Genomic DNA, 16,084 nt, shown 5'->3' on the forward strand with positions numbered 1-16,084 from the left:
AATAAACGAAGAGGAAATAGCAAAATCACTAAACGTAAACACAGGTCACGTGGAGACTACCCACCTCCCCACTACAACTCAGACTGCCCTGTGCATCAGCCTGGATCTACGATGTTTCCGAACCGGGCAATTTAGATCTGTAGCCAGAAGCGGGAGAAGGTACTACTCATACGCGACTGAACTGCGCATGTACAAGAGCCGGCCCGCAACTGCTCAAATGAATCTAATGTAAACAGCTGTCACGTCCCGCTCATCAGAGGCAATTTGTTGTTAGGAAGCACTGCATATTCTTCCTTAAGCCTCTGACACACTGGTTCGCAGACGCTTGTATGTGAACTGTGTTTTGTTGTTGTATATGGCGCATTTCCTTCGCGGCTTAAGTTTTATTTTTGTTCTTTTTTTCTCTCGTTCATATTTTGTTGCTGCAGTATTATTCTGCAGAAGCGGGATACAGTAATATCCTTCGTTAGAATATTGGTTCTTAACAGTCAAAATCACAAAAATTTAACTGGTAACTAAAACAATGAAAAATTCCCGGGTTTTTCCCAGTTTTCTCCCGGACGAAAAAATTCCCGGGTTTTTTCCGGATGTCCCGGGTCGTATACACCCTGTACGACCACGGCCACACCACAACGGACTGGCTGCCATGCTGGATATCAGGTGCAAAGAAGCCCATGATCATCGTCGACGCAGAAAGCAACACTGCATAGTGCTTGGTGGAAAACGCTCCCAGGGCAGCAATGCGACAACGAGAAAGTGTTCTAAAGATGTCAATGCAGGCTGGACACAATGCACCATGTAAGGCGCCCTTCCCCAATTGGCTCGCTCTTCTGGGAAAATTTTGAAGAATGGAGGTCAAACCCTACAGGGGAACATCACATAAGGCCAAAATGTGTGAGACTTCTTCTAATCCCCGGACCCGTAGGGGAATAACCACCCAAGATGCTCCATAGTGGCCAGTTACTGTGCTCCCACTGAGAGACACTCTGCTCTTGTAGACAAGCACCTTAAACCTATTACCCAAAACCTACCCACCTATACAAAAGATAACAACAATTTTCTCCACCAACTCTCCACAGTTCCTGTCCCTTTACCACACAGTGCCCTGCTCGTCACTCTTGATGCCACCTGCCTGTACACTAACATTCCTAATGTCCATGGCCTTACCACTATTGAACACTACCTTTTCCAACACCTGATAGATTCCAAGTCAACAACCTCCTTCCTACTCGCCATGACCATCTATATCCTCACCCACAATAACTTCTCCTTTGAAGGCTTACCTACGAACAAATCCAGGGTACCGCTATGGGCACGCACATGGCACCATTCTTGCCACACTATTGATGGGCCATCTAGAGGAATCCTTCCTAAAAACCCAGAATCCTGCTCCCAATCCCTTACCTCATGGCTCATACCCCTGCAATAGACCTAGATGCAAGACCTGTCCCATACATCCTCCCACCACCACCTACTCCATTCCGGTCACTAACATCACCTATCCCATCAAAGTCAGGGCTACCTGTGAAACCAGTCATGTGGTCTACAAGCTAAGCTGCAACCACTGTGCTGCATTCTATGTATGCATGACAACCAAAAAGCTGTCTGTCCACATGAATGGCTACCAACAAACTATGGCCAAGAAACAAGTGGACCACCCTGTTGCTGGACACGCTGCCAAACATGATATCCTTCATTTCAATGACTGCTTCACAGCCTGTGCCATATGGATCCTTCCCACCAATACCAGCTTTTCTGAACTGGCACAGGTGGGAACTTTCCCTGCAATACATCCTATATTCTCATAACCCTCCCAACCTCAACCTTCGTTAGTCGCTGTTTTCACGCATCCAGCCCCTGTTCCCATTCCAGCACTACAAAGCTGTCATTCCACCACCACATCCAATCTTTTTATTTCTCTCTATTTCAACCCTTTTCCACTACCCCCCCCCCCCCCCCCCGGTCCCATCCACACATCTCCTCTGCCCATCGCTTAACCTGCAGCACCTCCACCATCCCCACCATACAGTGGCTCCCCCTCTCCACCCCAGCCTACTTACCACCACCGAGTCGCCACTCCCATCATGCTCTGGTTCTGCTGGTCGCAGAGTGGTTTCAGTTGCCTGAGACTGCAGTCATGTATGTGAGTTGTGTTTGCATAAGTGTGTGTGTGTGTGTGTGTGTGTGTGTGTGTGTGTGTGTGTGTGTGTGTGTGTGTGTGTTTGTTTGGTTTTGTTTTGCTTTATGGGTGCAAAAAACAACCGGAGTCGTGCATGTCCAAGTCAAAGCTACAGAACACAAAAACAGAGAGGAGTGAAAAAATGACTATATGTCAGCCCCAACTGACATAATAGCAGACAGCTAAAAACAGGCACATGGAAAAAGGGCTCAAAAGGCACCACACAGAAACGGAGTTCCAAAACTAAACATTAAATGGCCTTTGCCATACTGCTTTGGTGGAGAAAAAGTAAAACGCAGTCCACAGCCCGCATGTCATTTGTTAAAACGGCCAATAAATCAAACGGCAAGCCCAAGTGGGATCGTAAACGGTTAAAAAATGCGCATTCCATCAGGAAGTTGCGGACAGTTACAACTTGGGCACAATGTGTACAAATTGGTGGGATAGCGCCACTTAACAAATGACAATGGCTACAAAAGGAAGTGCCCAATATGCAGCCTAGTTAAAATGACCTCCTCCTCGCAGGAGGGCCAAGAGGTGGTTGTCGAAGCTGCTGGGAGAGGCTTAATAAGCCGGAGCTTATTCCTATGAAGGAAGGACCATTGGCCATGCCAAAGGGACACCACCTTCTGACAGCCGGCAACACAGAGATTATCAGAGGGAATATAGGTACTCACAGGCTGAGGTATGAGGACTGCAGCCTTGGCAACAGTACAGCAGCCTCGTTTCCTGGCAGACCGACATGACCAGGAACCCACAGAAACACCACACTGGCTCCAGCAAGAGTGAGCAAGTGACAGTTTTCCTGGACCCGTTGCACTAAGGGATAGGCAGTGTACAGCATACATAGACTTTGAAGGTCTGAGCAGAGGACACAATTGAAAAGGCTGTGTCACCGGGTGTATTCCATGACCTGATACAAGACGAAGAGCTCGGCTGTAAATACTGAGCAGTGTGCCAGAAGCCGATATTGAAAGACATGGGTTCCAATGATGAAGGCACACCCATCCCCATGGTCAGTCGAAGAGCCATCAGTGTGCACAAAGATACTATCGTGAAGTTCCATGCGAAGGTCGTAAAACTGAAGGCGATAGAGCAAGGAGAGCAAGGCTGGAGTAGTGTCCTTAGGAAGCAAATGAAGGCCAAGATTAACATGGGCCGCACCACGAAGCCAAGGTGGTGAAGGGTTCACATCCACTGGGAAAGTTTCAGGTAGTGTGAAGTTAAGCCACCGTAGCAAGTGCTGAAAGCAGACTCCAGGAGGTAACAGAGAAGAGGGACGCACCCCGTACTGACAGTCAAAGGCATCATCATCAGAGAAGGAGGCATAGGATGTGTGGCCACACATGGCAGACAAATGGCATGCACACCTGCTGAGGAGAAAGTCACAGTAGTAGGACAGTGGTAGTTCATCAGCTTCAGTATACAGACTCTCAAAGAGGCTATTGTAAAAGGCACCCATACAAAAATGGACGCCATGATGGTGGATAGCGTTCAAATGGCGTAAGAGGGATGGTGTGCAGACGCATAAACAAAGCACCCATGGTCGAGTTTTGAGTGGACATGGGACTGGTACAAACGGAGGAGGGTGGTTCGATCAGCACCCCAGGCCCCAGGAAGTACCGCCAAGGACACGTAGGACATTGAGGAACCGCACACAGCAGGCTGCTAGGCAAGACACATGGGAGGACCAAGAGTGTTTCCTATTGAGGATGAGCCCCAGGAATTTTGTATTTTCAACAAACGGAAGGGCAACAGGCCCAAGATGTAAAGATGGTCGGAGAAACCACTTGCGTCACCAGAAATTCATAAAATCAGTTTTGTCAGTGGCAAAGTGAAAGCTACTGTTGATGCTCCAGGAGTAAAGACAATCAACACATTGCTGAAGACGCCACTCAGTGAGACAGGTCCGTGGAGAACTGCAGTAGATGGCAAAATGATCAACAAAAAGGGAGCTGGAGATGCCCGGCGGGGAGACAGGCCATTATAGGGTTAATGGCGACAGCAAAGAGGACGACATTCAGGACACAACCCTGATGCACACCGTTTTCCTGAATAAAGGTGTCCAACAAGGTAGAATCCACATGCACCTTGAAAACTTTTAAAAATGCCTGAAGGAAACAGGGCAGGCGGCCACGGAAGCCCCATGAGTAAAGGGTACGGAGGATACCAGTTCTCCAGCAGGTGTCGTAGGCCTTCTCCAAATTGAAAAACATGGCCACAGTCTAGGATATCCACAGAAAACCAGTCAGGATATGGGTGAACAAAGTAACAAGATGGTCAATTGCAGAATGCTGAGCTGTGTCAGTAAAGTGCGAGACTCAGGCCATCATACCAGCAGGACATGAATCATACATCCTGTCACCTTGCAAACGCAGCTGGTAAGAGAGATGGGGCAGTAGCTAGAAGGAAGGTTTCTGTCCTTACCAGGCTTAGGTGTGGGTATGGCGGTGGCTTCATGCCAGCATCTGGGAAATGTGCCCTCTGGCCATACGCAGTTATATGTGGTAATAAGAAAGCGCCTGCCCACAAGAGGAAGGTGGTGCAACATCTGAATGCGGATTGCATCTGGCCCTGGGGAGGAGGATCGGAATGAACTCAGAGCATGATCTAGCTTCCTCATAGTAAAGGCGGCATTGAAGCACTCACGATTTGGAGAAGAGAAAGGTATCGCCCTTGCCTTCTCCACTCGTTTCCAATGGAGGAAGGCAGGGTGATAGTGAGATGAGCTCAAAATTTCCGCAAAATGGTGGCCCAAGGTGTTGGAGATACCAATACGGTCCACAATAACATCGTCAGGCCAGAAATTCGGAATGGATCTTGGTCCCAGAGAGTCATAGGAGGTTGGCCCATATGGCAGGGGAAGGGGTGGAACTGTTAAATGAACTAGTGAATGAAATCCAGCTAGCTCTTTGGTATGCCGAAGAGCACGACGACACTTTGCATGCATCTGTTTATAGTGAATGCAGTTTGCTATCGCAGGATAGCCATTAAAAATGTAGAGAGCACATCTCCGTGTGTGAATTGCATCGCCGCATGCCTTAGTGCACCACAGGAATGGGACACTTCATGGTAAAGAGGAAGTGTGAGGAATGGGAGAACATTCTGCAGCAGTAAGGATAATGTTTGTGAGATATTCCACCTGGTCATCACAAATGGAGAAATCTTGTTCTTTGAAGGTCCCCAGGGAGGAGTAAAGCTGCCATTGGGCATGCACACAGATGTGGTAGGAGTCAACAAACGGATAGCACACAGGAAATGGTCACCTGAGTAGGTGTCAGAAAGAACGGACCACACAATACGATAGGCAAGTTGGCCAGTGCACAAGGATAGGTCCAAATGGGAATAGGTGTGCGAGGAGTCGGAAAGGAAAGTGGGTGCTTCAGAATTAAGGCAGAAGAGGTTAAGTTGGTTAAGAAAGTCAGCCAAGAGGGCAACTCTCTGAAAGGTCCTGGGAGAGCCCCAAAGGGGATGATGCGCATTAAAGACACCGAGTAGCAAAAATGGGGGAGGTCGCTGCCCAATAAGCTGAATGAAGTTTACCCTTGTGACGTCGAATGACAGAGGGGTGTAAATGGTACAAAGGGAAAACATTAAGTGAGGAAGGAAAAGGCAAACTGCAACAGCTTGAGGATGGGTAGTCAGGGAGATGGGTTGACTGTGAATGTCATCCTGTATGAGCAACATGACTCCCCCATGAGATGGGTGGGGGAGGGGGGAGGGGGTGGCGACAGTGAAAGGTCAAAACAGACCGGGAAGAAATGCAAGAGCACAAGGCAGTCATGAGGACGCAATTTTGTTTCCTGAAGGCAGAGTAAAAGTGGACCCTGTGATTGTAAAACCAGCCGTAAATACTCCTTGTTGGATAGAAGGCTGCAAACATTCCACAGGACGAGAGTCACAATGGGGAAAAAATGAAGAGATGTCATCTCTGTGGCTGCCGAGCGCCAGCTTGCAAAGACTTGCTGCTGCAGGGCACAAAGGCAGGAGGATCCTGCTCCATGGAATCCACAGAAGTATCAGCTTTCTTCTGCTGTTGGTGTGCAGAGTCCAATGCAAAAAAATGGTTGGTTGCATGCACCGGTGACATGGAGGCCAGCTGGGCAAAGATATGACGTGGCGACACCGTCAAAGAGGATCTTCTAGTTGGCGAAGGAGAAGACCGTTTGACTTTGGTGGACTTCTACGAGGCTATCAGGTTAGAGGAAGACTCGGGTGTTGTTAGGCTGGAGAGACGGAGAAAGTCTACGCAGGAGTACTCCGTCTGTCCTTTCCGGCCTACCGGTTGTGTAGCTGGTGGCTTCACACCTTGAGGCGAGAATTTGATGGTTTGTTGCACAGCTGGACAGAGGACGGCGATGCTACCTTGACACTGGGTGATTTCACAACCTTAGAGCTGAATTTGAGGTCGCATATCTGTGTGACCAGGTCCTTCCGGAAGCAAGATGTAACACGAACAGAACTATAGGTGCATATGGAAGAACACAGGGTTTGCAACTAGTCAGTAACTTGCGAGCAACTGGGTAAGGCACACTTTCCTTTATCCAGGTCTCGGACAGTCCACTCATCAAGATACACGCGACAATCCCGAAAGGAGGCGGCATGGCCACCATTGCAGTTGATACAGAGGGGAGAAGGAGGTGGACAATCGCCCTCACGTACATCCCTACAACAGGTTACAAATTTGGCTGGGTGTTGACATGACGTTCTAGTGTGGTTGAAACAATGACACTGGTAGCAGCGCATCAGGTTCGGAATGTACAGCTGGACTGTGATAATTTCATAGCCAGCTTTGATCATGGATGGCAGCACCACTCCATCAAAAGCGAGCAAAAGAGTGCGGGTGGGCACTAAGGAGGAATATACCTTTTTCATTACACAATGGATGGCAACGACACCCCGATCAGAGAGGTAAGACTGGATTTCGGCCTCAGTTAGAGCACCGAGCAGCCTGGTGTAGTTTACACTACACGAAGAATTCAAAGGTCTATGGGCCTCGACACAAACAGGGTAGCTGTGGAGAAGTGAGGCAGCAAGCAATTGTTGTGCTTGAGAATCAGGAGTAGTCTCAAAAAGCAAAGTGCCATTCCGTAAATGAGAGCAGGATTTCACAGGGCCAGGAATTGCATTAACACCTTTCTGAATAATAAACAGCTTTACCGTGGCGAAGGACTGTCCGTCTTCAGTATGTGTGACCACAAGGAACTGTGGTGCAGCGGGAAGGCTCTTTGAATCATTAGCCTCATTACATTTACGTTTTGTAGATGTTGATTGACTCTTTATGAGGAAATCCCCCACGATTACCAGCATCTCTGATGGCTCGCTCCTTCCAGCTGCGGCGGCCCTCTTCGCAATGGGGCGCACCTGCCTTAGGTGATAGTTAACACCTCAGGTCACACCTCCTGAACACCTAACAGAGGGGCCAATTGGCAATTTGGGAAAGTTGTAGCTCAGGCCATCACCCCTCCCTGGGCCTGGCCTGTACCAGGGGGTATGTGTCAATCCTACCTGTTGACCCGGGGTCGGGAATTACATGTTACCCAGTCACCTGTTATGCGACAGATGCATGAGCCGGCCTTCAGGAGAGCACAGGGAGGATGGAGAAAAAGAGAAACCTCAAACACCAAAGCGGAGGAATGAGATGAGAAGGGAAACAAAGAAAGGAAAAGGGAGCAAAAAAACAAAGGTGATATTGGTCTTATGTCAGCGACAGACTGCAGAACATTCCCAATAACACCCCAGACATGTTCCCCACGGGAGGGGAGAAAGAATAGCAAGAGGATAGACATCCAGTACGGAACGGAAAAAATGTTGCAAAGCCTGGGGCCCCATGGTAGCCAAGCATGAACCCACCAAAGAGTGGCGAGCCCCTCCAGGGGGGGGCACCGTTTATTTTCGACTGACCTTTGGGGTTTCATACGAGCCTCACAACAAATTTTTGATACCACACCATTCTCATACATTTATCCCATGTAATTCGTTGTCAGACCGAGTGATGGACCACATCGCACAATTGGTGGGAGATGCACTAACTCTGCCCATTTCAATCGCCTGCTAGTTACACGCAGACAAATGCAACAGAAAAATTAGTGATGCAGTATGACCTTCACAGTCTCATTTTTCAACAACACAAGCACCGTGAAGTTACATGCATTTGTTATTTTTGGCCAATCAAGAGCAATAAAAACAAAAATAAAAATTTCAGTTACAGTGAACTGGTAGAGATGTACATGTAAAGGAGGAACTTCAAACAGCTGTTCATGTAGTCCACATCTCTCATGGTGCCTTCAGTCACTACCACAGGTCCTATGGAAGCCCAGGCAAATGTCCCCCATAACATAATACTTCCCCCACTGACGTGCAACTCTGACACGGCACACATTTCATCCAGCCATTTGCTTGGATGTTCACCAACTTGGTGTAGCAAAAAAGATGATTCACACGACCTGGTGAAATGTTTCCATTGACCCAGAGTCTAATCTCGATGATCCTGAGCTAACTGTAATTATAAATAATGATGTCATAAGCATATGAGCAAACAGCAGTCATCTTCTGCAGAGACCATGTTCAATAATCTCCACTGAACGGTGTACTCTAAAATACCTGCCCATGCATCAGAACTGTACATTTTCGTCACATCTGACACATGGAGTTTTTAAGCCTCCACGTTATGAGGCAGGGACCTCCAACATCTTGCTTCCTACTTGCGGTTTCACCATCCTTTAACCACTTTCCACAAACGTTCACAATAGTAGCATGCAAACAACCATGTAGCCTTACAGTTTTCAAGATAGTTGGTCGAGGTGCTGGGCCATACAAATCTGCCATATGTCAAAGTCATTTAGATCAATGGATTTTCCTTCCTTGCAGCTCACATCATCACTAAAATGTTTCTCCATTAATCTCTGTTCCAGCTGCGGACTTTTCTTAGCATGTTATAAGCATGCAGTGCCACAAGGCTGAATTCAATCTCATCGTGTGCAGTCAACACAATACTGCACAATAGGTGTAAAACAAAGCAAGAGGCTGTAAACGGAGAGATGCAAAATAAAACAAATTTAGCTGTCAAAACAGCAATATGTGAAACATTCAATGGGCACTGTAGCTGCATCTTATCGGAACGATCTCTCACAGAAGACAAAGAAATTCTGCTCATATACAAAAGCTGTCAGTGGGATGAAATGTTGTGTCAAGTAAATGAAATTGAGAGTTGAAAAGCAAAAGTAGAAATGCCTATCTTCACTTTAAAATGTTCCTTTACAATGCAAAATTCGAGAATACTGCCCCTCTTTATTCTTCATACAATTGAAAAGATAAATGACATAGACACTCGGGGATATGGTGAAACAGCTAAATTTGGGCAAAGCTCCAGATCTTGAAGGAATTCCAATCAAACTGTATAAAAAACTTGTATCTGTGTTAGCACTTTTCGATCCATCAAACAATAAACTGTGCCCATGGGTTAGAAGGACCCACGTGTAACATCGTCTACAAGAAGAGTAGCAGAAGTGATCCACAAAACCACCATCCAATATAGCTGCTACCCACCTGTTGTAAGATTCTGGGATACAACATAAAGAGAGATATACAGGCATCAGGTAGTGATCCAAGGCACATTTCCATGCTTAATTTCCATGTCCTAATATTTTACAAACAGCTTAGCTTGCTGAGTTATTTTTTAAGATTTTAAAATCAAGTAATGATTGCATCTGAAGACATGTCTAACATTATGAGGTGAAATGTTTTTGGAAGATGTAATATGGACCAAAATAAGAAGAAATTTTCTAGTAAACATAGGCTGCAAAATGCCTACCTAAGAAGTATGAGCAGTTGTTCAGTGAAGAAACGGTTCACAGTAGCAAAGATAGACAAGTGCTCACAGCCCTTGAGCTATGCACTTTAGAGTGCATAAATACTAGACACATTTTTTTTCTTGTTTTGTTCATACTACCACCTCTCAAAATATGTAAAGCAAATATCTTGCAGCAGAAGGGATTTGTTTCACAGTATCAAAGATGAAGACATCTTCATAGCTCTTTAGGTATCCATTTTTGACCCCTTGGTTACTAGAATGTTTTGGATCAAATGAGCGTTCCTATTATCCTCCTGAACAGTGACCATCCTCCTAGAACACCCTGTATACAAGCAACATAGAGTCACAGTGTGGAGGAAATTCCACCACCAAAGGACAAAAAGAATTATCTAATTTCTATTTAAAAATTCACTTCGATTTTTACGGTAACAGGGGCAAAAATAATACTGTACAAAGTCGTAATTGTTACGCAGTCCAATTTTTTCACAGCCACTCTTGCAACTGCCACGAAGAATTTCCCATGACTATAATCTTAAATCTTTGTGACTGCCTTCAAAGACCCCACAAAACTAAAACCAATGCGACCATTTCACACAGACAACTCAAGAAACAGTAAATAATTGTGGCGTCTTTCATATATATTGCACATTTATGAAAATCAGTACTTAGGAATCAATACAACAACTGTCAAGAAATCTATAAAGAATCAACACTGGGAAGGATTTGCCCTGCAAAATTGAACAAATTTAGGATGTAAAACGAATATACTGAAGCTCCAACTAAGTGTATATGTGCAATCAACGCGGTGATGTTAGATGTCTGGCATGCGAATCATGAATATATAATTTTGCTACAACTGCGAAAAATATCATCATGCGTTGGCAATATCATCAGAGCCTACAAAACCTCCATATGTACAGTAAATCATCAAAAGTGTTGAAGGACATTCGATGTCATTTACGTGCATACTATTATATGTCTGAATCCTATAATGTATAAGCATAATGACTGGTCGTATGTTACCAATACACAACTGCACAAAGTGTAATTTATAGAGCAAATAAAATCAAACCCACGATTACTTTACAATTCTGTATCTTAACATGAGACACTAAAATGACCGTTTCGTTACATTTATACAACTGCTGTTATTTGGGTTCTTGGGCGTAAATAAAAACTTTATTCAGCTAACATATCACCTGTTTGTGAACTACATTCTGCCTTTTTTTCTTAAGATTGTGAGCCATCGGATATATATATATATATATATATATATATATATATATATATATATATATATATATATATATATATATATATATGTAGGATATACAAATAAAGCAAATCACCCTTGTATTTTCCTCCTCTGCTTCCTCCATCTCGCCCCAACAGAACTGCAATCAGAACACACTTTACGACAAGTCAACAACAGTCTCACGTTAAACATGCTCTTTTGAGAGTGTATTGTATACAAAACACAGCAGAGCAGAGATATTTTTGCTACACTTCCAAGGAGGTTCGAATACTTGTCTCATAGATATTGTTCTCTATATTATGGAGATCCCCATGGACGTAAAAATCTACCTCCATGGAGATCCCTACCCATAGACCATCATTATATAAGGTCTATGAGCTTCGACCATAGATTAGTATCGACCATAGATTAGTATCTATGGTCGAAGTCTATAGAGTTCACCCAATCTGGATATGATGTGACGTCATTATGACGTATATACGCTTTAGTCGATTAACACACCTATTGACTTTTACGAACGTTCGAGATTCTAAACTGTCGTCAGCTAGTGGTTTGTTTTGACACGTGCGAGTCTGATAACAGCTAAGTGTGGCAGCGTATATGTATTTCGCCAAAATAAAAGATCTGGATATTAATAGAAATATTCCTGACCGTGGCCTTGAAAACACCACAGACAATACGTTTCGTAAAAAAGTGATGTCTTCTTATGTCCCGACCAGATCTGATTGTGTGATTGTTGTGTTAAACGCTTACATCGAAAATAATATTTATTTATTATCAATATTTTAGTATGGTTTCATACAATTGGTCTTGTCAGTACATATTACATTGTAGCAGCATACTCTTGCTGACTTTTTTTTCTTAATTTATATAGCTGAAAGAGAACTCGTGCAAGTTTGTTAGCTAAGTAATTTATATGTCCATCCCAAGATAGTCTCTTATCAACCATAATTCCAAGTAATTTTACACTCGGACCGCAGAGACAGGTACCTTAGTGTCCAGTAATGACTGGTGTGTAGAATGATTGAATTTCGAACTTAAAAAGAAAAATATGAGGCATTGTTGAAGAAAAATCGTCGACCGGAGATGAAATATGAGGGGAAGTGGATTTCTCAATGTAATCTTAACCAAAGGTTAGTGTATTGACGCATCTAAAGATTTTGGCTGCTGAGTGCTTCTTCGCTTTGAGTACGAATAACCGACGCACTTCAGCTGGGTCAGAAGTACATCAATTTCTGCTTGAGATTCACAATAACCACGCAATTGCCCGTCGTCATCGATGCTGAACTCTTTCAGATTTTCTCTCATTAGTCTCTCGAATGCTGAACACATAATTAGAGACGAGCAAACGAAAAACAACGCACAGGACACAAACACAGTACAATACATGATTTAAACGCAAGGAGCGCAAAGCACATTTAAACGAATGGCGCAGAGCACAGCGCTACCCTGTCACAACCTCTCGAAAGTTCACAAAAGTCGAATAGTCGATATACGGTTTCTATCGTTTTCGATGTAGCGTGTATACGTCATAATGACGTCACATCGTATCCAAGTCCGGTGAACTTAGCATCCTCCGAAGTCTATGAGTTGACCCATTCCTTCCACCGATGTTGCCACTTTACCCACGAAGCCGACAGGTTTCGATGAAATTTATGTCTTTTCACTTACTCCAGTGAGTGGAATTGTACATTCTTCTGAGAAACATTCCTTTCTTCCCCGACCTCTTGGATCCAGACAGCCGTTAATTTCTTTCCGTACGATACCTGACGATCTGTTTGGGATAAGTGTTCTCATAAGAACTGAAAATATGTCCAAAAATAATAATCTCCTCTTACTATACCGATTAACAAGACACTTTACCCGGAATCACCTTTTACGACACTAGCCGTAAACGAGCCGTCAAGTAACGTCAACGTCGTACTGGACGTTACATCACGTCATGTAGTCTACACCCAGGTACTGAACGGTGTAAGCGAGATTATGAGATAACATCCGTGACACAAAAAATCTCAGTGTACTATCGGAACTGAGGAACTAACACAGATAAAGTGTATTAGTGGCTAAATTAGACTTCATAATGTTTATTGTTGATCAATATTGTGTGGTAAAGTGCTATGAATTGAAGCATCATTTAAAAATCATCAACTTAGTTTTCATGGATGATTTCGCTTGTCTTTCTCCTTAATTCTGCCTTTTTATGACACGTTTAAAAACTAACTTGTATTCTTCTAAATAACTAAGAAATTCTGGATTGCTGTCAGTTTTTCAGAGTAGAAAAAGTTCCCACTTCCTATTGCAAGACACTCTAATGCCTGATGTAATCCACATTTTAAATCTGTCTGTCCCTCTAGGAACCACTTTCCTTTTTGGACAAGCTATACCAAAATTAACCTTGAAAATGTTCAAAAATGTTTCCATCTTCTCATTGGCAATACGTCTGCAGCTCATGGTCTAGCAGCTAGTGTTGCTACCTCAGGATCATGGGGCACCGTGTTCGATTCCCGGCTAGGTTGGGGATTTTCTGTGCCCCAGGATTGGCTGTATGTGTTGCCCTCATCATTGCATCATCATTTACTAAAAGTGGCCAGATTGGGCTGTGTACAGATTGGAAATATGTACAGGAGCTGATGCGCGCAGTTGAGCCCCCACAAACCAAACATCATCGCCATCATCCTCATCATTGGTAATAAAGGTGTCATATACTTCTCTGCACGATTGTTCAGTTTTTAGATACTTGAAGTGTTCAATATTTCTCTAACTATAACCCCTTTTATGGATAATATTTTGCATACTGTTTGAAATGTGATTTACAGGTATTGTTAGTAATTACGAAAGATGGTCACTGCAACTGTTTGCATGTCCATGTTTACACATACTTGATCCAGGAGAGTGCCACTAGTTTTTGTTACATGTGTTGGAGAGATAACAGTTAGACAGTTATTATTAGGCTGCAATATTTAAGAACTTTTCTCTGTGAGGGCTGTGGCTCAGAAAATCAACATTAAAATCTCCACACAGAACCAGGACTTAGCAGCCTAATAATAAAAGACTATGATTTGATTGACTATTCCTGTAGACCAAAACATAAAGGAGGAGGTGTTGCTATATACAAGAAGAAAATTGGAAGTCTGCAAGATACTGAATACTGTAAATATGTAAACCTTCCAGCTTGCTCTGAAAAATATTTTGAAATTACTGGCGTAATGAGTGAAGAGCTCAGAATTATCTGTGAATACTGGTCCCTAAGTGGTAATATTGCAACATTTCTGAAAAAACTAGAAAATTTATTACTGGAGATTAAAATGAAAGATGTAATGTGTGAAGACTATAACATAGGTATGGGTACAGAATCAAAACCAAACCAAAAACTGATAGAGACATTATTACAGTGTAAGACAGGCAGTAGCAGCCAACCTAGACAGACGCAGCAACAGGAAAGTAACCGCTTTTGTGACATTTACGAGGACCGGCCAGAGTGGTCGTGCGGTTCTAGGCGCTACAGTCTGGAGCCGAGCGACTGCTACAGTCGCAGGTTCGAATACTGCCTCAGGCATGGATGTGTGTGATGTCCTTAGGTTAGTTAGGTTTAATTAGTTCTAAGTTCTAGGCGATTGATGACCTCAGAAGTTAAGTCGCATAGTGCTCAGAGCCATTTGAACATTTACGAGGTCCTATCCAGGAGCGAATTTCATTATATCATCTGTATGCCTTAATAGTTTAGTTTCTTGAGTTTCTGCGTGTAAATTCAATATCTAATAGCCACTGGCGTTTTCATTGGCGTCGGAAAGTAAACCGATTTTGTGACATATTACAAGTACATAATCAGGGACGAATTATTTAGTGTGCTTCAGTAGTTAGGTTTTTGAATATCAGCATACTATTAAACGTCAGGTCTACAGTAGAGTTGCTCAGCACGTGCCGATAGTCCGTTTATCTGCATAGTTTAGTTTTCCACTGTCTTCAGTATGGACAGGGACTACGATTGCTGAGTGCGGATGCGACCCGAGTTGGTGAAACTTCGCTCTCAGCTTCAGGCTGTGATGGTTTCGGTTACACAGCTTGAGGTTGCAGCAGATCAGAACCACTGTTGTGGACCAGTTGTGGGGATCCAACGGACATCCAGCATGTCCGAGTCCTCCAGTCGGTCCTCACCAGTGGCCAACTCAGTTACTGCTCGCACTGAGGCTGATCCCTCACCTGTGGTCGAGTGGGAAGTCGCCTCAGGGTGAAGCAGGCGGCAAAAGACTTCCCAGGCGGTTTGTCTGACAAACAGGTTCCAGGTGCTGTCTGTGGCTAAGACTGTCGCTGAATCTGGCCCCGGTAGCTGACTGGTCAGCGCGACAGACTGTCAATCCTAAGGGACCGGGTTCGATTCCCAGCTGTGTCAGAGATTTTCTCCGCTCAGAGACTGGGTGTTTTGTTGTCCTAATCATCATCATTTCATCCCCATCGACACGCAAGTCGCCGAAGTGGCGTCAAATCAAAAGACTTGCACCAGGCGAGCAGTCTACCCGATGGGAGACCCTCGTACACGACATTCTTATTATTATACTGTCGCTGAGCCAGATGCTGTCGCCTGTCCTGTTTCAGAGTAAACCTCTCTGCCTACAAGATCTTGGCAATTGCAGGGGGTGGGATTATCGGTAGTCGGGAGCTCCACATTATGTGCATTATGGGGCCCCTTGTGGACTTGGCTGACAAGAAGGGTAAGAAAATCAATGTGCACTCCATGCGCATATCGGGTGGAGTCATTTCAGATGTGGAAAGGATCTTCCCGGATGCCATGAAGAGCAGAGAGTGCAGCCAACTGCAGGTGGTTGCTCACGTCAGTCCC

The 16,084-nt window shown here is 44.4% G+C and overlaps 1 protein-coding gene across 2 annotated transcripts in view; it reads right to left on the bottom strand.

Annotated features, from left to right (window-relative positions):
• LOC124601570 (ribosomal RNA processing protein 36 homolog) overlaps nucleotides 1-11,601 on the bottom strand; it is a 75,117-nt gene extending 63,516 nt beyond the window's left edge. Inside the window, exon 1 of one of the 2 annotated variants that reach the window (XM_047136254.1) lies at nucleotides 11,342-11,601. In XM_047136254.1, the coding sequence (XP_046992210.1) occupies nucleotides 11,342-11,439 (98 nt within the window). In that variant the 5' untranslated portion in view covers nucleotides 11,440-11,601. The remainder of the gene's footprint in view (nucleotides 1-11,341) is intronic. The other variant, XM_047136255.1, reaches the window with a different exon arrangement.
• Nucleotides 11,602-16,084: the final 4,483 nt, after the last annotated feature.

This window comes from Schistocerca americana, chromosome 1, assembly GCF_021461395.2.
Source record: "Schistocerca americana isolate TAMUIC-IGC-003095 chromosome 1, iqSchAmer2.1, whole genome shotgun sequence".
Classification (NCBI taxonomy): Eukaryota; Metazoa; Arthropoda; class Insecta; order Orthoptera; family Acrididae; genus Schistocerca; species Schistocerca americana.